At 39.2% G+C, this 23758-nt stretch overlaps 1 protein-coding gene and 1 long non-coding RNA gene across 4 annotated transcripts in view; one reads left to right on the top strand and one right to left on the bottom strand.

Annotated features, from left to right (window-relative positions):
* Positions 1-234: 234 nt before the first annotated feature.
* Positions 235-23758, top strand: part of LOC112639928 — a 93835-nt gene continuing 70311 nt past the window's right edge. Inside the window, exons 1-2 of the long non-coding RNA XR_003123751.1 lie at positions 235-317; positions 8756-9396. This is a non-coding gene — a long non-coding RNA (uncharacterized LOC112639928). The remainder of the gene's footprint in view (positions 318-8755; positions 9397-23758) is intronic.
* Positions 2692-18003, bottom strand: LOC105255011 (homeobox protein OTX2). 3 transcript variants are annotated; one of them, XM_011264041.3, is made up of 7 exons: positions 17290-18003; positions 8124-8466; positions 7131-7282; positions 4209-4393; positions 3781-3901; positions 3450-3656; positions 3218-3316 (listed from the first exon to the last, which is right to left on the bottom strand). In XM_011264041.3, exons 2-7 carry the CDS (start codon positions 8377-8379, stop codon positions 3218-3220), a joined length of 1020 nt encoding a protein of 339 aa, XP_011262343.2. In that variant the 5' UTR covers positions 8380-8466; positions 17290-18003. The 3 variants fall into 3 exon arrangements, with proteins under 3 accessions (XP_019884243.2, XP_011262343.2, XP_025271101.1); XM_020028684.2 differs by lacking the exon at positions 17290-18003 and having other exon boundaries at positions 2692-3316; positions 8124-8379; XM_025415316.1 differs by lacking the exon at positions 17290-18003 and having other exon boundaries at positions 8139-8379.

Raw genomic sequence — 23758 nt, 5'->3', positions numbered from 1 at the left:
TTTATTTACTTATATTATTTATATTATTTATATAAGCGTCTAGCGTTACAACACTCGCGTTACCGACATTTCATGGACATAGCATGGAACAGAACCAGAAATTGTTCATGTTACGTGTTACCTATTGAAAACGTTCGTGGACTTTGGCTTCGTAGTTCATGTTCATATTTTTATGTCTACAGAGGGCTTTCAGTGATCATCTAAAAGCGGGCTATGGCGTCTTATTTTTTTCTTTCGTGAATATACAGCTAAAACAAGGATTATTTGGTCAAAACACGCGTGCATATGGCAACAGGACATATACAGCAGAAGTACAGGTATCTATTTATGAATTGCCGATATAAATCTAAGTCAAATTATATAAATTTTTGTACACTTTACTATTTTATGTACGTTACATTTATACCGTTAAATTCTATATCATCTTTTCGTAACGTAAAAATTCAGATAGATCTCAATCAAGATCCCAATTATATTATCTTTTTAAAGAGATTTATTTGTCTAATAAATCTCTTTAAAATAAGCGCATTTTTTATGAAAAGGAAAATGGGGGAAATATCTTAAGCTGAAAATTGAGAATGTGTGGATAAAGAAAAATGAGAAATATCTATATACAATTCAAATTCGATATATTATCTTTATACATCTTGAGACATGTACGTCGTTGTTTTTCTCGTCGATCATATTATATAATTATTGATAATATTTATAATAACAATCTAAACAGTCACATACTCTTATATTCCTATAGATCTTAAATAATTCTTTTTACTTTACATATGGATTCTTTATTTTTTTCTATTCTATAATCAATCGACGCTGTGTAAAGAACAATCGGTATTTAGGTTAGTTTTTTATAAAGCTCCATCGTTAAAGATTTTTTTCAAAACGTTTAAATACTTGTACAAAAAGTGCAAAGTTTTCCGAAAACAATATACAATAAATTGCATTTTTTTACATTTTAATAAGAACGAATTGTATACAGTTCACAGATTTAACAGACTCTCTTTAATCCACTGATTTCGATAATTACAACGCAAATATATGATAATAATCATGTATAATTGCTGCTAATATATTTAAGAAAAGAATAAGTAATAAAAAATAAAAAGAATAATATATACATACATTCACAAGTACTAGTCTTGAAAAATATCATATTATAATATTGATTGTCAGAAATAACAAATATATAATATGGCGAGGTACATAATACAATTGCGATTAATTTCTTGTATAAAGAGGATTCGACTGTGTAAAATAAAATTTGTCTATATGAAGCTTTGACTCTCAGAGAAAATTTACCTTGAAAATTGAAAAATTAATAATAACTTAAAATAAAATATATATTTTATATTATCCTTCCTGTATAGATAATATCATATGACAGATAATATTCAACGCGTATTTTCTGACAACGGGACGGTGTATGTGGAAAATTTGTTTAATTTATACATAAAAGAGATAAAATATAATTTTTTTAATTTTACACATGCAAAATAAGCATTTGAAAAAAGAAAATGATCAACAATTTCGACGCCGTAACATAAATTCATTTCAATATTCAGATAGTGTATTTTTATACACGACAGAATGATACATATGTACATATATAGATCTGCACTATATGCTTTGTATATAATTTATATACATGGTAATGTATCGCGTGTATACGTACGTACATACCTTTTTTTAAAAGTTTTTGCGTTGTATATTATTTTAATCGAAAAATTAAATCAATCAAATGTATCTCGTACATTAGTCACGTAAATTATCTTCCTTGAATATTGTAAATGTATTTATATTATGTACAGTATAATTATCTGTCCTCTGGAGATCACATGGAATCATTATAGCATATTATAAAATGATCATTCTTCTTCTATATAAGAATTATGCGCTTTTTTATAAAGAAATTATTTGAATTATTAAAATCATTTTTAATGAGATATGAAAATGTAAAACAGTGAGCTATGCAAAAAAGAGCATAATCACAATTCCAATTATTCTTTATAATAAATCCGTCTATCTCTTTTTAAGTCATATTTATTTTATTAATGTGACTAGTGGATATTATAAGATTAATACAAAAGATTTGTCATTTTTATAAATATATATAAATTTTATTTTAGATATAGTTATATTAATGTTTGATAGATAAATAAAAATGACAATGTTTTTAGATAAAATGTATAGTCTATTTTACTTGATTGTATTTTAAGAAAATTTTTTTCTAAAAAATCTGTATGCCAACAGTATATGTTTCCATTTTGATTAAAAATTGAAATTATATCCATAAACTATATGTCGCGAGGAAATCAACTATAATTTTGTTTTCTATATAATTTTGTCATCTTTATTTGAAAAATATGACAAATCTGTTGTATCAATCTAATAATTAATTTGCACTATCAACAAATTTTGAAGCAACTATTAAAATACAAAACATTCCTCTAAGAAATCGCAATTTTCATTGATTTCAGAACTTTGAAAATTTCTTATAATAGATAAATGTATTATTTAGTATCATTTAATATAATTTCTCCAAAGTGAAAATGAATTAAAATTCAAATAAATCAGATTTTTATGTGGTAATTAAAACTATTTTGCACAGTGCAACATGTTTCAGAAATTTTGTATCATCCAAAATATTTCAAAATATTTCATATTTTATAATTGCAAGCATAATCTACGATATACAAAGAAACGATTATATCATAAATACAGAATGTCTTATTTAGTTTTATCACTTGATCCATTTTTAAATAATGCATATTAAAATAAATTTGATCTAATAAAAATTGCACGGTACAGAAGGAAAATGTGGAATGTTCTGTATATCTCTTAATCTTATATGCAAATAATATTTTTATTCTACGGTGCTCTTCGTGAGAAACAAAACAATTTTTTTGTGAAATATTTTCTGCAAATTTTCTCGTTGCATAGAAAATATTCCAAATGATAGGATACCTTTTAAACTATGCTGTGAACCAGTAAATATAGGAGGATACGTATGGCACTCTCGATTGGCCTGTGCATTCCACAGCTCCTCGAACGCCGGCCTAATTAAAGATATGTTTAATCTCTATCGATACTCATCAGAAATATAACTTCCTCGTTTTATTTGGCATTACGATAAGCTTCGCATCGAGCCGTGTAACCTTCACTATTGTCGATGATATGTACCCGGATTTTGTTCCCCTCGATTCTTGTAGGTTCACTTCCGATCGCCCCATCCGGCGCTATTGTAAAACCAAGATGAAGTTCCTTCGTCTCTCGTTTTGCTCCATGAATTGTCAAGGCTACCTCCGCTGTCCTAACGATGCAATATTGATTCTTTTACATTATGCTATTCTTCAAGCATCTTTTTGCTCCATTTTAATGAACGTAATCATATATATTCGCGCAGAAAAAACTGACAAAGATGGAGAGATTCTTTTTATACCTACCACAACGTTTAACTGATGCGAAGCGGGCGAGAGATAATCCATATTGGTATAGTAGGACGAATAATTTTGGTAGCATTGCTGCTGGGAAGCGGTTGTCGTCCACGCTAACCGTTGGTGGTCACCCGGAAATCCTCCACCGCTTTCCGTCACTGCTGGACTCCAGATACTACTGCTACCACCGCCACTGCTGTACACGGTGCCACCTAACTGTTGAAAAATGGAACAACGAGTGTATAAGAGAAGAAATATTCAGTAAATATTAAACATAAAAATAACATAAAAGCGTTTAGAATAACAAAAGCAAAAGTATCACTACAGCTTATCAACTTACGCTCGGTGGGGTAGTACTAGCTGCTAACAGTAAACTAGTAGCATTTCCCGCGGGTTTATATTGCGGCGAATCCCTTAAAAGCGCCGGAGAACTTGCCGCTGAACCTCCAGTGCCTCCGCTCCTGAGTAACAAAAATGCAATGTCACATCTGTTTTATATATATTAATATAATACATTCATACACTTGGACTTTATCTCAATATTTATATATAAGAAAAGATATCTCGCGCGACAACAACTATATCAATAATATCTGTAACGTATAATTGCAATTAAAATATTAATTTTAATTTTCTAAATTGAAGCAGGCTAATCGTGTTGGCGATTATCTCATACTGTGTAGATGTGAAATAATAATCATTAATAATCATTAGAGCGCGGTACATGAGAAGATATATTTCATTAAGATCAAAGAAAAAGATATTTACAAGGGCGTAGTAGCAGGTACCGCGGCGGCAGGTGTGGGCGTGGTAGCAATTGAAGGACTTTTTCCAGGGGGTGGATTACTAGCCGGACTCCCCGAAGGTTTCTTCGATCTCGGTGCCTTATCTTGCTGTTGTTGCTGTTGCTTCTGTTGCTGTCGGCATTTAGCTCTTCTATTCTTGAACCACACCTATAGACAGGACATAGGAATTACGCGTTACGTTTTTACGTAATCAGAGACGCTTCTGCACAGCTGTGTATATTATCATAAAAAGTAATAATAACTAGTCGCGCATCTGTCGCGAAATGAATTGGACGTCATTTTCACGTTTCAGCGATGCGTAAATGTGATTTGAAACGAATCAGAACTCTCGTAAAGCTGGCGTAATAACCAATTATAGGGGAATGCTGGACTGGCACGACTATCAATTACCAATCAAGCTGACTGCAGCAACGTGAACGAAAACGCGCACGCATATCGGACGCGCTCGCTACCAGGCTGTCGTTAATGCAACAGAATTACGAAACCGATTGGAGTATAGGTCGTCCCACACACACACCGAGCAACTTCTCTGAATAGAATAAGCCGATTTCGCGTACCAACGGGCTCGCTCCGGTTTGTGTTCAAAGTGTCCACTGGTTTTGCATGAACACCTTGTAATGAAGTTGCTAATTATGCTTATATAGATTAAAAAGCGTTTCCTCCACTGTCGCTCGAATGATGCAGATTACTGTCCTATCAATTTCTATCATTTTCTTTGACAGATCTCATGCAAGATCTCGTGCAAGCATTACAGTAATGTATTTTTCATAACTAATTTCAGTAGATGTTGAAATATGTTTTCGTTTAAAAAAAAAATGTTTATAGATAAAGATTTGGAAATATATTTTGCGAATTGGATTTAATTATGCATAGTTTATGTGACGCGTTGTCTTTCATATAGCTCGTTTGTTCTCTGAAACTTCTCTTATACATAGAAACGATAGATATGGGGACGTAGAGAGGGACGAAGCGAGTGGAAAGAGGTAGAGAGAGAAATGCGACAAAAAGAGAGAGAGTGAAACTTGGAGAAGCCTCGCGATCGATGTTAGAAGCGGAGAGGTGAGCTTGGGTTTCTACGGATTTTCTGGGGGACGACACCAGCAGCTCGCGTTCTTCCATCGAAAGAGTCCAGTGTATGTAACGTGAATTTTTCGCTTTCAAGAAACGTCGCAAAAGTATTTTTACCACGACTGGATTATGTTCCAGATTGGTATCGAGAAATATTGACGAAATATCAATAGATAATTCAACGCTTAATAAAATAAAACCCTCTATAATAACATATATTTACAAGGTTTCAATTTTTCTTTATTTTCTCGCGAAATTGTTATAAATAAAAGATTTTTTCTCTACGTTTGATATTTTTAGGCACTAGACTCGATTCATCTTTTCTGTTGCAATATATTTTTATCACCTTTTAACTCATTAATCATATATTTATTAATTAATAAATCTTATAATATTAAATAATTTTTGATATAGCAATATGCTCTCCATGTATTATATTAAATATATAATTTCTTTTAAAAAAAAATTGATTAAAATATACGATCACATTGCGTGAAACGATATTATCGTATTGACCCGTGAGAAAACCAGCTTTGGTGAAGCTACAATGGACACGGAGACGCCCGCGGTTGAAAAGTCATGCAAGGGTCCGAAAACAGCGATCGTGAGTAGAGCAGTCTCTAGTTTTGCAGTCGTCCGACGAACGTGCGCAAGACTATGGGCCATGTCGGGCCCATTCATCCCGTTTACACGGTCATAGCCAGGTGTGGACGGCAATTGCGGATGCGAAGCGCCCTTTTTGGCCGTGATGAGGGTGGGATATGCGTGAACACGTTCTCGGACCTTGTGGACGTCGACGTTGGTACAGCCAGAAGGCACGGTGTCAGTCGACCAACATCGACATATCGATTCCAAAATTGACATTATTCATGTTTCCGCGGGGTATTGTTGCACAAAAAAATTCTTTTGACCGCGTGCTATTGAGCAAAAATGTCAATGGAGCAACGCTTGCGATTTTATGTGACTAGTAGAGAGCGAGCGAATTTTTTTCTTTTCTATACCATTACAGAGGATTTGAAATAGATATAATAGACGTTTGATTCTCTGCGTTCGGTTTTATGTTTTTGAATCTTCTTTATGCCATTTATTTATGTTAATAATTGCATATTTCATAATATTGTGCTCGACTTTTATTCGCTCTTTTCTTCTGTTACTATAATTTTATACTAATTTAGCTATCGAATAATATCTAATAATCTTCGTTCATTATTAAAATGAGATATTATATTTACAATTAAACTGTATTAAACTGTATTAAATCATGATTTTTTTAATTATAGTAAATCTCATGCAGACTAGTAGTTTATCTCCAAATAAAAAGATTGCAGAAATATAGATTTAATCTATTAAATGAAATCGCTATTTTTAATTTTATCGTCATTATAAGAGAGTGTTAATAGCAGATTCGAAGAATTCTTGTAGGTGTATATTTGCAAGACGAACGCGTAATTTAATTAACTCTAACGCAAAAGACACACAGGTAGAAGAGAATCAATCGATCCTGTCCATACTGTCAACGTGCCGACAGTGTATAACCCTTGGTAATCAGACACTCTCGCACCCTTCATAGACATGTCGCATTTTTTTACTGCAGTGCAGAAATACTTTTCACTTATATTCAAAGTTATTTTCTGTATTATAATAGTATTATAATAGTATTCTGTATTATAATTTAATCTACTAATTTATTATACTAAAAATCAAAGAGATATTGAATAATCTTATGATTTCTTTTGAAACTGGCTGCTGGCTACATAATCGAAGATACTTAAAGCATAATCAAAAATTGCTATTAACATTAGTAATTTCTTCTTACCTGCACTCTCGATTCTGGTAAATTGATTTTCATCGCTACTTCCTCACGCATGAAAATGTCAGGATACTTCGTCTTTGAAAAAAGTCCCTCTAATACGTCCAATTGTGCTCGTGTGAACGTTGTTCTTTCCCGTCGTTGCTTTCTCGGATTGCCTTTAAAACAGAATTTTTAATACAACAGGATATCATATAAATTTTTTCCATTTATATTTATATTGTTTTTTTCCAAGATATGCATGAAATTATTAAATCAATGTTATACAATTTACTATCTAAAAAAAATTTAAAAGGTAAAAATTTAAATCACTTTTTATTCAGAAACAAATCATTTGAGCTAATGATTGGAATCTAAAAAAGATATCTGAAAAAGATATCTCTTTTAAATATCTAACTTATAATTTAAATTTGTATATATTATCGGCAATTTTTATAATAAATGAATATCAAATATGATATATAATGTGTATAATGTTATAGGTCAACTACATTTAACTAACCAGTAATGATTAATATAATAAATAAAATATATATAAATCTATTATTAATAGTTAACTAACAACTAATTATTAACAACTTAATAACAGTAATAATATTTTCACGAGTCGGAAATAACTTTGATGCAAAATTCAAAAGCTTTTATATTAACATGAATGGCATATGAATAATTTAATATTATTACTTATTAATCATTCTATTTACTAACACTTGTGTTTTTCAATTTAATATTATTACTTATTAATCATTCTATTTACTAACACTTGTGTTTTTCAACTGTTCTCCAATTGCAATATTGCAATATTTATCATAATAATTTTCTCGCGTTTTTAGCATCACTCTACATAAAGATCGATGAGCCTAGTCACAATCTAATATTTCATATTTTCTTCATCTTTACAATACAAAGATAAACTTGTAACTTGCAACTCATAAACAAAAAGCTATTTCCGATTTGATTCAGTACTAGAACTAATAAAACAATATGATGGGCACTCACAGTAGTAGGACTCACCGGCGGGTGTACAACCGGGATAGCCGATGGTGGAGTGTAAAGCATCTATTGACGGCATGCTAAGCGCGCTCATGTAGGGTGCCGTCTTAAGGGCGCCGTAGGGCCCCGCGGCGGTCGCGCCGAACGCCGCGGGCCCGAAGAGCTCGGAGGCCGAGGTGGTGGAGGCGGCGAGGCCCCCGAGATCGGTGGCGCCGGCGCCCCCGCTGCAGCCGGAAGTACCTCCGAGGCTGTTCGGCCACATCACCACCCCCTCGGCCCCCAGCACGACCACCCCTCCGCCGCGGTCTCCCTAAAGAAACGTCCTCGACGTCCAAGTTATATGCTCTGCCTAAAAAAGACGACGGAAAAAAATTGAATCAATGTTCGAAATTATATGAAAAATCGGCTAAATTGACGATTTATTTTATTCAAAGAAAAATATGTTCATTTCACACACATGTGATTGGCTTGGCCTGTCACATCACAAACATGAAATAATAAAATTCAAATCAATTTATGAAAAATATCAATTTGTAAGATTTCTTCACATATGTGTTCATAATCATATTTTTATTAAAAGATAGTTTTTGCGAAAAATGACAAAGTCTTCAGTAATTTCGTTATTTTTTTTGTTACAGAAAAAAGCAGACAAGAATTCAACTTTGAACATCGTGCATCTTTGAAGTCTCTTTAAAATTGACCAAATTCCTTGTTTGTTTCCGCTGTTTTCGAGTAGATCGTTTCGATCTGATCATCAAAGAGAAAGTAGTCGGTGTTTTAAACAAATACCAATCGATCGTGATCGCCCGGCATGAAAATAAGAACGACGCGATCGGCAGCTGCGCGCGGGGGATAATCCGAGAAAGCTGCAACAGGACTCCGGGTATCCTCGGTCTTCCTTCTCAAGGAGGCCAATCTAACTCCGAAAACGTCGGCCCGAAAACCGAGAACAGCGAACGCATATTTGACCCTGAAGACATGCAACACGCTCGTAGCCTTTCCGTCGCGTTCTTAGCCGCTTAAGTCGCGCGTTTTATCCTCTCCGATTACAAAGTCAGAAACGGCTATCGCTCTCTCCCTTTTCTCTGCTTCTTATACCACGGGCAATCCAGCTTCCCCGGTGGTAGTGACTTGTTAATTTGTTTGCCATCACGTTTATTACAACTGCGTTCTACGTCGTGCACGCACATCTGCGATATGGCCGGACAATGAAACGTGTATTGTTTCCTGCCTGCCGGATGTCGCCGTTCACATGTCTCGGATTAAGGGATGCTAATCGGTAAGTAATTAACATCCGCATTATAAGAAATAATTGAATGACGACAGAATCGTCATAATGTGAGTGTGTCTCCAAGTTAATCATTTTTATTGAATGTAAAATATAGGACATGGCTGATTCAAAATTCTTTATTTTTTTATAGCGTCAAATCTAATGGATACATTATTCGTGTCTATAATGTAATAAAAATTATTGTCGACACAAATTAAATTCAATCTTTATAGAGTTAATTTTTATACATATAACGTATGACATGATCCATAGACGATTTAAATTAAACCGAGATAAATTAAAGTTAGAATTTTTAATATTTTAATTACGGTCTCTTATATCCGTGTAAAAAATTTTATATATGATACTCGTATATCTGACAAAGAAAGGACGATTGATTCGAGTTGTGCTTTCGAAATGAAATCTTACACTATCAACATTTTACCAAGTCCGTCTTTAATAATGTATTGTTCCGTGTCCTCTCTCTCAACCGCGTTATATTATTAAATTTCAATGAATAGAACACGTCATATATGAAAGACTCCTCTAGAGGTCTAATAGAGCTGCCGCAGCGTGAGTCTTTTTGCTCAAATATGGACGAGACACTCACATCCACCCTCATAACGTATGTGCATTGCATCCTGTTGCGTTCGCAATTGAAATTTATCCTACTGTATATTGAAATCTGTTATGCGCTACAATTTAAATACCGAGCACGTAATATGTACAATAAGTGGCTTTATGACATATCGAATCGATATACGCTGATGATATAAATATATTCACGCTTATTTATAAATGTCACGAGTTTACTAAAAAATATTTTAATGTCGCAAATTAAAACGTTAAAAAATTTTACAGGAGATTAAAATTATTTACTTTCCGCGCGTTTTAATATGAATAAAATTTCATATATTTCGATAAAATAACGCTTCTATTTCCGGAATATGTAGAGCTTCATAAATGAGATCGCTCGATGAAATTACGTGTACTTAATATCGTAGATGTAAAAGGCGAGCTTATACTGTGTATTGCGCTCTAATACTACGTCTCATTACGCCCGCGCGCAAATTTTCTCCGCTCTCCGGAACCGGAATAAAGTTGCCACGCGGTGAAAAAGAATCCATAAAGTATACACTACCCCGCGTGACGCCCCTTTCGTCTCCCAACTATATTAAAATTTCGCTCGCTATGAAAGAGAGGGCGAAGAAAGGCTGGCTATTCTCCCGGGTCCTCCTGAGATCAATCAGGCGCGAATTTCCACTTTTGTGCACTTACGCGGCTCGCACCGGCCACAAAGCACTTGTTACATGCCACCCAGCATGGGCAAAAAACGCCGAAAACAACTGTCACTTTTGAAAACTTTTTAACGACGACCGCACGACTGAACTGTTTCTTTTTATTTCAACGCAATGCAGATGTATCTCTCGTCAACATCGTCGAATTGTTGATAAATTTTGCCGCTACACGCAATCACACAAAAAGTTTAAATATATTTTTATTTTCTATTATTAAATTATTCAGTATAATCATATTAATTCGAAAATTCCAATTAACTTGTCGAAAAGGAATTTGACGTAAATGATGTAAAATACTGCCGACACGAAACGACACGTTTATTTACACTTTTTAACCCTTATTAAAAGCGCGTCACGAGAGAAAGACGGGGAAAGAAACAAAATGTAAAGAAGAGGGCGAGAAGGGATACTTGATGGTCCTTGTGTTACGGTAGCCAGAAGTCTCTTTATCTTTGTGCACTTTGGTGCACGGGACAATGCACTTGTTACAGACCGCCAAGTGTGGACAAAATGCCCAGGCCGCCACTCGATTGGTCCTCGAGGACACTCGAGTAGTCTACGACTCTGTGGAGAGGCCGGGAGAAACGGTCTAGAGAAAGATAGCTAGGGTGCCTTTTACACCCCCGCGCATTCCCCCGACGCCCTTTCCCGACGAATCGATCTCCCGCTGCAACGAGTCACTCCCACCCTCGCCCCCTTCGATAGTTCGGCCCTAGTGCAAACACTTTGCGTTACCAATCGACAGATATATACCGGTATGCCGTCCCTAATGACTGTTAAATCCCCATTATTACGTTCCGCGTGTGTTCTGCACGAGAGAGAGAGAGAGAGAAAGAGATAGGGATAGAGATATGGAGATTTACCCTCTCGTCGCCGAAGAATTCGATTTACGAACGTCCAGCAGATCGTATCTGTACGGATCAGTTAAGTCAATGGAGCGCACGTGCGGCGGATACGCGTTTTGCTGTTGCATCTTAAATCCGGTGAATTCCTACAAATCCGAAAATTGCTTCAGATTCTGTCAACACCCTCCATGTATTAATTCTGCACGAATGAAATTATTTTTTTTTATAATCAGAGGAAACTGTTTCCGATTCTTTCTATCAATATACGTCGCGATCTGTTATTTTTTTATGATTAGAATTTCTTTTACATTTATAAACGTAAATAAATGATACCTTCGTTGTTCCGTTTCATTAAAATCTCGAGTTGGAGCTTGTTAGCGCGATTCGCGTTTTCGAATTTACGCAGTAACAATTGGCGGGGAAATTAGAAGGTGAAGAAAGACAGAGAAAGTCGCACGCGGATGCAGTCGCATACGTCGAAAACGAGTCGGAGCATCCGGGATTCATTCGCGGGGGATGCAACGTCGTTTCTGCATTAGGTAGCGCGGTTTGCGGCTTCGGTACATCCGGCAGTACACGAAGAACGACACACTGCCGGAGCTATCCCAGAAAGTTAAGTCGCGGCCGCATTGTTTCCAGGAGTATTTGCACACAACCGCATTGTTCCTGAAGAGCCCGCTCCGTAGCTCCACAATGAACGTACACGTACGTCGGTTGCGTGAAGCGCAGCCATCCGCGAGTATCGCGAGGAAAGCCAGAAGGTACTTGTGAAACGAGCGAGGCATTAACTGATGTTACGGACGATTTTTCGAGATTGTGCCAACGCTCGAATACGTAGTCATTCAAACGCGCATATGTACCTCCATCGCGATAATTTTGCAATAATCTTTACGCGTCAAGTACAAGCCTCCCCTCCTTACGACTTAATATTCTCGATTAGCGATAGCGTAACTTGAAATAAATTTTTTTTTATGCGCGAGATACCATAACAGCAGATTATGCATATATTAATAGATGATTACGACTTGCCCTAGCGGAAATATTTATAATACCTGGTGTTCGCACAATACGCAAAGGACACGAGAAACTTTCCCTCATTATTGGATAATAAAGTCATAATTAATTACCTAATGCTAACGACACCGGGCACTCGCAGCTGCGTCGAGTTCGGTCCACGTCGGGTGCAGCATCTCGCGAAATAATTACCCCGGCATTAAGCTTGAACTTTTTCACAGAAAGGCGGCTTTATGTCGCGGAGTCGCACACATACACATATATATACGCAAACGTAGTCATGTATACACATACACACACTTTATGTAGCCCGAGATTGTGTAGTCGGATACCTCTGTCAAGGAGCCGCGTGCACCAGCGTAGCCATGCGCACGGAGTCGTGCACGAGGAAGCGTTTCTACGGAGCAGAGTCGCATTGAATGCAATATTAGCCCCGGGTATTCGGGCGTTTGTTGCGCGTTCATTGAGCGTAAAACTTAATTCCCGTAGAAATTCCACGAGGTATACACGGGGTATACCTCCGCCCCGGGCTTGTTCTCCGCTAGTTAGTCTTTATACCCGGCCGGCAAAAAAGGAGATGCCAATGGGGGTTGCGCCCCGCCGCCCGACGGGGATGAGCCTCCTTCGTTTCGTCGTCTCCCTCCTCCCCCCCTCGTCTCTCCACCTGCCTCCATTCCGCTTCATGCTCCTTTATGTTCCGCCCTGACGGACGGTGGAACTTACTGATTCCTCGGAGCCAATTTCGAGGAGGTTTTGTTCCCTCGAGCCGTTCACGGTTCTATGGTGGCCACGTCAATCCTCCCGTCGAAGGTACGGCGCGACATTGGGACCCGTTCGCACGTGATAACATCGACCAGGGATTCCGAGAGACTCGATACTCGAAGATGCCGGAGCCGAGATTGAATCCGTGGCAGCGAATCAAGAACGAGGACTATCGACGTCTTCAAAATCTTCGTTTAAAAGGGCGGGGTCTTTCGTATAATCGATATAATAGCCGATATTACGGTTTACGTCAGTTTATACGAATTTTAATTATAAATTATATATATATATATATATAAATCTCTAAATTTACAAAATTAAAATAAACACGTGACATTTTTGTAAGAAAATTCTCTCTCACTCGATTGCAATGATATTTTCACGACGGTAGATTTTATCGCGTGAAAAGAAAAAATTATTTGTTAACGTAAAAGATAAACTTTGCACGCAGACTATCCATCGTGGAAGCCCTCGAAACACTAGTCAACTATGTTGTTCGGCTTCGGCACATTTTTCAGCATCGAACCGATCGTATAATCGAAAAGCATACGCGAATCGGGATTTAGACTCGGGATTTTGTTACTTTTCAAAGTTATATCTTTAATTGTAAAGCATAAGACGCGTAAGATAATATAAATCCAATTTTATTATATATTCTTTGTAATTTTTTGGAAGAATCTTCCTCGGAAAGCCGCGAATAAATTATCGACTTTGCCAATTATTCAAAAATTTTTTCGCCAATCTTATATAGAATTAACTTTACTCGAAATAATTCATCATTTGCGATGCACTCGTTTCAATTCGCCACGTCCTTCTTGATGCGCACGGATGTCGTTTATATTTATCACGAAATCTTCACATTCGCTTCGTCTCGATTCGATACGTATAATGTATAAATCTTCATATTCATAATGATCGAGATCCTTTTGCTCCATCCGACAATCAGCGCCGCGTTTTCAAACTTCTAGACAGCCGCTTATCCAAAGGGATAAGTAATATTGCATTTGCAGACGATAAATCATCTTTTTATAAACTATAATGTAAAGAAAAGGCAGCAGATTCTTTCTTCATGATGATTCGATCGTTCTTGCAATATTCTCATACTTCTCCGCATAAAATTCTCATTATTTTAATAATCAGACTTATTATATCGACGTGGAGATGAAAACGTCTTTAATCAAATTCCCTTTCGATCTCATCGATTATTTGTATTTTAATGTTCCGATGGCAATCGCTATCATATCGCGTCACATTTTTCTCAACAACGTGGTCACGAAAGTCTTTCGCGATGCGAAAATCGCCATAGAATCACCACTCTTTGTTCTCCACTGAAAAACACGCGTTGGGTCTCGTCTCGAGGTCGATCGGACGCGCTCGCGATAAAATTCCCATTAGATTCGAAGATCAGCAAGCGACTAGGATAGCGTCTTGCGTTGCCGGAGGACGCGCCAGCGTGTGTAGACGACGACGACGACGACGACGACGATAAGGAGACGAAGGACCTCCTCGTGGAAGGCGGACCTTAAGCGGGAGGGAGGCGGCGACGGCAAGCCAAGAAGATTACCGTAAGCAGATTATTTCCGTGGAAATCCCGCTGGCCAACTCTCTCGGCACGCTGCTACTATGCTGGTAGCCCGTTTCGGGACCGAAACTTCCCGCGAAATTGCAAGCGCGAACGGAAATAGTCGAAGCTCGGCGCAGCTCCCTACGAGATCTGCTCTGACAGCAGCCGTCGGACGTCGTAGATAAGATTATTGAAGGATCAAGCGGCATCTTACAACGTAAAATAGATCTTGACGAGCCCCATCGCTTCCGTAGCTTCGGAAAATCAGCGCGACAGCTGCTTCGAAATTGCTCCTCTACGAGACGCGTATGTTGATACGGAAAATGTCAAAATATTCTTCCACTTTGTTATTATAATCTTAATTAAAATTGACAAGTCACTCACAAATCTAGTCGCGTATACGATGCGTTACGGATAACAATCGATGATATGTAATGTTGAAAGTAAGGCAAATGCGAGCCCGTAGAATATGTTTATTTTTAAAAAGTAATCGACGTCACACAGGTGCGTGTGATCATTCTAGCGAGATAAGCTGATAAAATCGGATTTACCGATTCAATTGTTTATGTATATGTAGAAGAGCGGAACAAATTTTCTCGTAGAGAGATGAGAGAATGCGCGAATTTCAATCTCTGCGTCGATGATGCGTCTTGTTTGCACTATCTGGAAAAAGCACGGAATTTTTATCGGCTTGGCTGTTCTCGAAACAACAGATATTAATTTCTGTTTTTTTTTTTTTTTTCATAAAATGAAAATGCAGCATTGTGATTGATGCGGAATTATTAATTGGTGGCGAAATGTGAGAGGGTGAAATTCTCTTTTAACGGCTGTATCTCTTTTTCGCGCATTTTACATTAGCTAATAATCCTGGATGTGGGTTCAATTAATAGCCCCTCCCGGGGCGAATACGGTATATTTCTTTTCGCGCGTAAATGTTAACGTCGCGTATTTCGTGGGTCCGTGCACGCTTTTTCCCCGCCTCACTCGCAAAATTCCCCTCGCTGTGCGGAATTTCGCACGGTTATTTCGAAACAAGTTCGTCCGCGAATTTATACATTCTCTCTTTGGCCGGATGAAAGCTTCCATGTACGCCTCGCCGATTAAATGTCGGCGTTTTCGAGGTATTCGCGCACCGCAGCGCCCGAATTCGGTTGATTCGCTCGGTCGGGATTCTCTCTGTCTCTTTTTTTTTTCGTTTACCGCGGGAAGTAATCGCAGAGGATATCCGCAATCCGCAGAAATCATAAAAACCATGGCGTACGTGGTCGAATTTGGTTGCGCGAGAAAGCCCGGGATAGTCGAGAGTGATTATTAATGATGAGTATTTATTAAGATAGTACTTTGAACGGGAAAAATATAAATGTCAATTATTATCGTAAATCATTCTCATGTGAATTTATCGCCTCGTAAATATATCTTGTACATACTCGACACGAGATCTTTTCGACCATCTTTATCTCGAGTAAAATATTATCGTATCATTGATATATTATATTATCGCATCATTGATCTTTACGTAGGCAAAACTCGATTATCGTAATACTCTTGTAGATTGATAATAATAATAATTTTATTAATTTTCAACTATTGTTAAAAATGTAGAGGAAACCTCGCGGTTGTTACGAAACGAGTCGTTCGATCGATAGAAATGTCGGTGATTCGCGATGGAGCTACATCAGCAGTGATAAGCGATATATTCGATCGTTATCTGGGTAGAAACTTACGATGTGATGATTAATTTATAGATATATATATGTATATATATTCGATAACATCATTACAATGCTGCTTTCGTCTATAGATTGTAATACACAAGTACAGAAATTTTTTAACAAAAGATGTAAAGAAATTATGTAAAGAAATAGGTATCAAATATAAATTATAATAGATTTGAAGGTCCAAGCTTAACTTTAATATCTAGATTACTTGTGAAAGAAGGCCAATGACAAACTAAAAAATAATGTTATCGTATCTTACTAAATGCTTATCAAAATTCGACGGATTTGGGTCAATTTCTTAATCACCCAACTATAAGATGCGATCTTATTGATTAACGCCGAACAATCGGAGCGTCAAGTAGTGCGAATAAGTAAATAATCTTCGCGCACATCTATGATACACGTGGGGAATGTAGGTCATACGATCACGACGTGACAGACGACGGAATAACAAAGGTACAAGGAGCATCGCGACATACGTGATAACGAACTTGACATAAGAGTACGATGAGGTAAGCTCGTAAATTCAAGAAACGACAGATCCGAGATGAACTCGGACTCGGTTTCCTCGATCAGCCGGATGAAGGAACCCATCGCTTCTCGGTGACTGCGACAATCGCCGAGAATGCGGAGAATGCACGATACAACGGCGCGTTCCGGTCTCTCCGGGAAACAGCGGGAGGAGAGGATGTTGTACTCACCCACGAGCACCGCTCGTAATTGCCGGCGCCGCTGCTCCCGCGTCGATATTCCTCGTCTTGAGCCCGATTAATCCAGGCGAAGCCCCCGAACTCGCACTCCAACACACACCGTGGCCCGACGCGTAATACTCTCTGCCGGCGCGCTCCAATGTCAGAAAAGAGACGGGCTAGGTCGTTCGATCTCTCGGTACCGCACTCGCACACCACTGAAACCGGCGCCAAACCCGCGGGCACGGCGTCTCGCCACACCACCGACGACCGACTCTCCGAACGAGCGCGACCGATAGCTCGTAGAATACGGATGTATACACGATAATGACTATTCTATTCCCTAATCCGTCGGAGTCGTCCACGGCGCGGTTCCTCTCTCTTTCTCCCTCTCTGTCTCGTCCTCTCGCGCTTGCCCTTTCTTCCCTCTTCTCTCTCTCGCTCCTTCTCCCTGCCTCTCCCGTTCCCTCCCTTTATTCGCTCACGTCCGTCCCTCTCCTTCTCCGTCTCACGGAATGTGGGACAGATGAACAGAGACGAGAGACGACGACGACGGTCGGTAGAGAGACCAGCGCGAGAGCGGCTATTATAGCAGGAGGGCGTAGGAGAGCGCCCGGCTCAACTTTTCACGAGAACTTTAGTTGTTACGGATCGCTCTCTTGGTCGAGGGGTTATGCGCGAGGGGGACGCTCGTGCGCCGGCCGCCGGCGGGGGAGGGACGCCGGCGTCGAGAGCACGGGGAAGGGATGGGGTGCGCGACGCGGCCGCGAAACGACAGAGATACCGGCGCAACGGTACGAGAAAGGCGAATGCGGAAGCGAGAGAAGGGAAATGCGACTGACAAGGCGTCGAGGGAGAGGGAGAGACGCGCGCGCGCTCTGCGTCGAGAGGGGATAAGGATGGAAAAGCGGGAGTGAGGGAGCGGATGCGAGAAAGAGAGAGACGAGGGAAAGAGACGGAGGCGAATTCCGCGCCAGGGAACGAAGCGAGAAGGAACAACGTGCGTCGTGTCGAACCGCGTCGACTCGTTCCAGAATTGGCGTGGCAGAGGCAGTACCAACATCCCTGCGACTACATGGCGGGGATCCAATGGTAGCCTGGGGTACGCCGACCTCGTCGGCCGCGATGGCAACGCCGTGTGACAACGGCGTTACGTACAGTCCGTCTCTAAAAATATACTCAAACCTGGAGTCCTCTCTTCTCCCGCTCTTCCCTGTCCCTTTTTCACCGCGCAACGGGCTTCGCTCGCGTCCGCGATATATCTTTTTCGCTCCAAAGAGTGTACGAATAGATTACGGGAAAATAGGTAAGAGTCTCTCTCTCTCTCTCTCTTTCTCTCCGTCTCTCTCTCTCGCTGGCCATTACTTTGCTACGTTAAGAACGAGCATGTTTTGGCACTTCTTGGCGAGAGAGCAATTGACTCCTGCTCGCGATTACTCGTCGAGATTAAAATTTTTTCCCGCAGAACATGTAGACAAGATTGATTCGATCAAATGTATTACAAATGAATTTTCGTATATTTTTTATTTGCATTTATAAAAGTGATATGTGCAAAGACAAGGAAAAATTTGATTATTGTTAAAAAAAGAAAGCGAAATATCAGAGGCAGCAATTTTAATTAAATATTAATGTTAGGATGCTCAATCATTTCTTTGCTCCTCTTATCGTATTTTGCGAGGGAAAACTTCGGGAATGTATTTACTTTAGTACTTACATAAACGAATTATAATTTTTAGCACTCGATAGATATGAAAAAGTTGCATCGGATGTTTATGGAAAACAGATAAAAATTTATTATGGACAAAAACCATGACGAATATATTGTTATATAAATGTTCGTGTCACGTTATGTTCGCAAGGCACGAGAATGAAGTAATCACGCTATAATTTCCGTCCATCGTAACATTAAACGCACGCCCATGGAATACAGATCGCGTCTTATTAGCAGGTTATCGAAAATCACGTTACAGCCTGTCTCAAAATCCGATGGCACGCGCGATAATAATCTCGACGAGCGGATCCCTCGGCTCTTCGACGCTCGTCCTCTCTCGCGCTAGGATCTCGATGCTTTAATCTCGTTACCGCTCCAAGACGCCAGCGCGAATAATTTTTCTCCCCGACGGCGGGTCCCGAGCCCCCGATCCGTCGGCGATCCTCCACCCTTCCTTTTGACGCGCTCTGTAGCCAGGTGATAGCTACATACCCGCGGTATACCCACAACATAGCAATTTAACTTGCTCACGTGCGAGCGGTTAATGCTCTTACGGGATTTCGAAAAGATCAGCCAGCATTACTATGCTATTAGCGTAGCTAAAACCGGCTTGCTTCCATAAACCTATACTAACGCCGCGGCCACTTTATTCACTACCGGGGCCCATTCATGCGCTCTTACGCCAATTTTCCTCATTGACGGATCGGGACATGACGAGGCGCCGTAGTCGATTTCGCCGATCTTGCACCTGCTCGTGTCATCGATTTCACGAAGATGACGGGACGAAACGCGCGTCTCTTTTGACAGACGGAAATTATCGTCGAGACGTGCTAGTGTCCCGCTCTCTTTCCATCTTTCTCGTTTGCAGCTCGTGGGAATTAGCGATTCCGAACACACGTGGCACTAACGTAAATAATGTCCTGTATGTATGTGTGTGTGAAAAGTGGTTCGCCGCGAGAATGTTTGATGTCCTCTCTTGAATTTGCGCAAAGATGCGAAATGGGGAGAAAAAATCAACGACATATAGTGTGTACATGGAGCAAATAATCATGTACTTTCACTATGGCAGAGTAAAGCGGGAAATTGACAAAAGAAATACACTTTCGTTATTTCATTTTATCTCGTAGCAAGAAGATTGTCTAAAAATGTATTTGTTTGAAAAGAAATAATTATTAAAGGAACTATTGAAGCTTATCACACTGATACGACTCGGTCTGATTATGCTGATAATAAGTAAGATACTTTGTAAGCGGATTTACATTTTCACAAGTGAAAAAAAAAGAGGAAATAGTTTTTTTCCAAAATTGTTATTTTTTGTTTGCAGTTGATGATACGCTAAAATTATTTCTGCAAACAATAGGGCAATATGCGTGGAAAGATTAACAGATTTATTGTCGGTTTTAACTCAAATTACGCGATAAGGCGCATAAAACGCTCGCGCAGTTTTTAAACTGTAATCTACTCCCGGTAGCATTAAGAGATCTGCATCAAATCGATAGTGGTATTACAGGTATTACACAGCATTAAAGTAAGAACCACCGATCGCAATTTGACACGATTAATTAATTAATCGGCAGCAATTCTACTGCCGTTTTTTACTCGTAAAATCGTAATATTTGCGGTAACATTAAGATTCGCTTTAACGTAATCTATACTTGCATCGCGAAATTTTCTCCAATTATCGCGCATTATCATTTCGGCGGGCATTCCATTGAGACAAAGAAAATTGGTTCGCTATCTACTTATATTAATGTAGCTTATCCTACTTGTAATGCCAAAACAGACAGGTATTCGCGCCTCTGTTATCTTGTGCACTCGCTACACCGGTTTCAATTAATATAAGACGGCACTTAAAGATTATTATCCTCGTTATTGAACGAGACAAACGCTCGCAGCTGCGGATTAGTCTCAGCGAGTTCCATTTGTGACTGAAATTCTGCCGGCAGATGAGCAGGCGAACGTTTTCAGCGGCAGATTCCAAAATACAACGCGTATATATCGTACTTAATTAACGAATCAAAATCACTCGTTTATATCGCACTGAAAACAATACGCGTGCAAATATGAAATTCACAATGAATCCAACAATGTGATTAGCGACAGCGTAGGAATAAACGTAAATACGTGCTCAACGAGACTCGCAAATCGAAGTAGCGGGAATTAAACAAAGCGACGACAGACCTCTCGACACGGAATTAAGTCGCGAATTATAACTTGGGTGCGCTCGCGCGATCTTCCAAGGATCTCGACGAGGGAGATCAGCCCCGGATATTCGGGAGGTCATCCCTTTTCTGCGGGCGCCAAAGTCGTTCCCGAAATCTCTTCTTGCACAGACGCTTAAGGACGACTCTCGTTAAACGATCGATGCGCGCGAAAGCGCATTCGTGCTTTGGCGCTCGAGAGAAGCGCTGCCGGATTTTATATAGAATGTAGTTCATGCTCATCATCCCGAAGATCAGCCGGCTGAGCCGTTCGACAAACTGTTCGAACAAAAAGCACTGAAAAAAGACAACTCGGTGCAAATAACCTTTGCTACGTTTCCCCTTTATCCGTGCCTTCTGTCTTTCTCTCTCCGTTTCTCTTTGTCTCTTTCTCTCTCTCTCTCTCTCTCTCTCTGTCCCTCCCTTCGCTCTTTTTCTCTCTTTCGTCCCAGCCGCGCGTTATGTCCTTCGCCCAGGATTTGTCTGTCTCTTTTCCGTCCCGGCGGAGCTCCCCTCCCCTCCTTTCCTTTGCCGCGATGAGGATTCTCCTTGTCGCGCTCGCGCGATGCAGGGCTCATTGACGAGGAGAGAACGGAATTTGAAACTGAGGCAAGCCGCTTATGAAGCTTTCGCGTAAATCACTGGTGAAAGTCACCGAGTTACCAAGTCAATGAATTACACACCTCGCCATACCCGACGGGGTCACGCGCGCCTTGGGGTTAGTGAGAATGATAAGTGTCTTCCGGTTTTAATAAGATACATATACCTCGCTCCGTGTCGAGTACCTGACATTGATTATATGATCACCTAAGTTATATCATCGTTAAACAAATATCAGATTAGAGCGCGCAGCGTAATTGATGTAAAACTTGGAAATTCCATCGGCCTCCCATCTTTCTCTTTGATGCGTAAAATATATAATAAATAAATAAAACAAGTGTGTGTATATTTTTTATCGCATTTATAAGTCACTGAAATGTCACGGAAATAGATGAAACCTTTCCTTCTCCTGATTAATTTAATATCGATCGACTTGCACTGCCAACTTTGATTCGATAATCTTCTAATCGCAGATCTCGCGTGGTTTACTTTCGTCGTATGACTACCGTTCGATCTGGCATCGTAATGTAAATTCGATCGACTCCATCGACACGGCGGGCTCCATTATAAGCATTGTGTCCGGGATGTCCACCCACCGTCTTCGGTGAACACTATTCGGAGTGGCAACGAACGCCATTGATAGTGATTGATCACGCGAGTACAGATAGAATCACGGGAGGAAAATGGATGCTCGAAGATGCTCCATGGGTTTCGATTTTGTTGCGGATGCACTGGTCTATTCTTTTCTGAGACAGTTTTGCATGTCATCTCGGTCGTCTGAACATTTTCAACGTCATGATTCTTTACAGGTGTTCCATGAACCCACGATTTCATGTGAAAATATTTTCCGGAAAAGTTAACAAAGATAGTTTTTTAAAATTTATTTCTTACAATTAGAATTATTTCATTCTTTCATATCATGTTCATTATACATAATATGCATATCTTGAAACTCTCGAAACTATTGAAACTCTCTTTCATTTGAAATATTTTTTTATATTAAAAACTTTGAATGATATACTCGTGTGAGTCGAAATATTAAACATCTTGTATAAAGGAAATATTGCGAATATATGATCTAACAATAAGTATAAAAAATCGATATCATTTTGAGTCTCGCGATCGATAAGTAAAATAAAAAATATAATTGTTGTGACATTTATTCTCAATCTATTTATCATAATTGAACACGATAAAATAGCTATGTTTTTATGAGAATAAGACTTAAATAGATAAGCGAATTATGATGAGCGAGTTTCTCGATTCAAGCTGAGATCGCGTCAGGCTCGTGACTCTCGATACACTCGCAGATAATTTGATTGTGCCAGCCAATGGCGAGGTTCTAAGCGATACCCTGCAGGGGGGTCCCAATCCCACGGTCCATTCATGTAATTCTGCAGCGTAATACTCGCGGGACGCAAGATACTGATCGCGTCCCGCCAATAAGAAATTGATTCTACGCAGTCACCAATCTCGGCATCATTGCCTTACCACGAATTTTACTTACAATCATTGTCAAAATATAGGTACGATCGGTATCGTATCAACCCAGCAATCACAAGAGCTTTTCATGATTTTATAGTCACACAGTTTTTCAAGAAGTAAAAATGCGTTTCTTATGATTCTCTTCTTAAAATCATGCTATATTAAATATTAAAATATAATAACTGATGGTTATGATTTGGAAAATGTATAAATCAATAAACATCTTTTTCTCGTCATGATAAAAAGTAGAAAAAAACATTTAAAACGTAAAACAGCTGAAAAACGAAAAATATCGGTCGTAATAGTAGCAATTCTTCTTTCAGCACAATCGCGTGAATTATAAGTCGCGTAACACGAGTGGCATGGTAGAATCTCGGCCAGCAGGAGTGGGTGTTCTGGATAGTAGCAGTTCGTGTTCCCACATTTATTATCCGGGAAGTCGGGCCGGGACTAACGAGTTTTTGATCATTCGCGTCGGACCAAC

Source organism: Camponotus floridanus, unplaced genomic scaffold (genome assembly GCF_003227725.1).
Source record: "Camponotus floridanus strain SB8 unplaced genomic scaffold, Cflo_v7.5 scaffold12, whole genome shotgun sequence".
In the NCBI taxonomy this organism is placed as follows: domain Eukaryota; kingdom Metazoa; phylum Arthropoda; class Insecta; order Hymenoptera; family Formicidae; genus Camponotus; species Camponotus floridanus.
The sequence above is the reverse complement of the archived record's forward strand: the minus strand, read 5'-3'. Positions and strand labels throughout refer to the sequence as shown.

Bases quoted from the DNA above. Each gene is read 5' to 3' on its own strand.
- LOC105255011 (XM_011264041.3), bottom strand. From the start codon at position 8,379: ATGTGGCCGAACAGCCTCGGAGGTACTTCCGGCTGCAGCGGGGGCGCC. The intron at 4,394-7,130 runs GTAAGAAGAAAT...TCCTGTCTATAG, and splicing joins TACCAGAATCGAGAGTGCAG to GTGTGGTTCAAGAATAGAAG. The intron at 3,902-4,208 runs GTAAATATCTTT...TTTGTTACTCAG, and splicing joins GTACCTGCTACTACGCCCTT to GAGCGGAGGCACTGGAGGTT.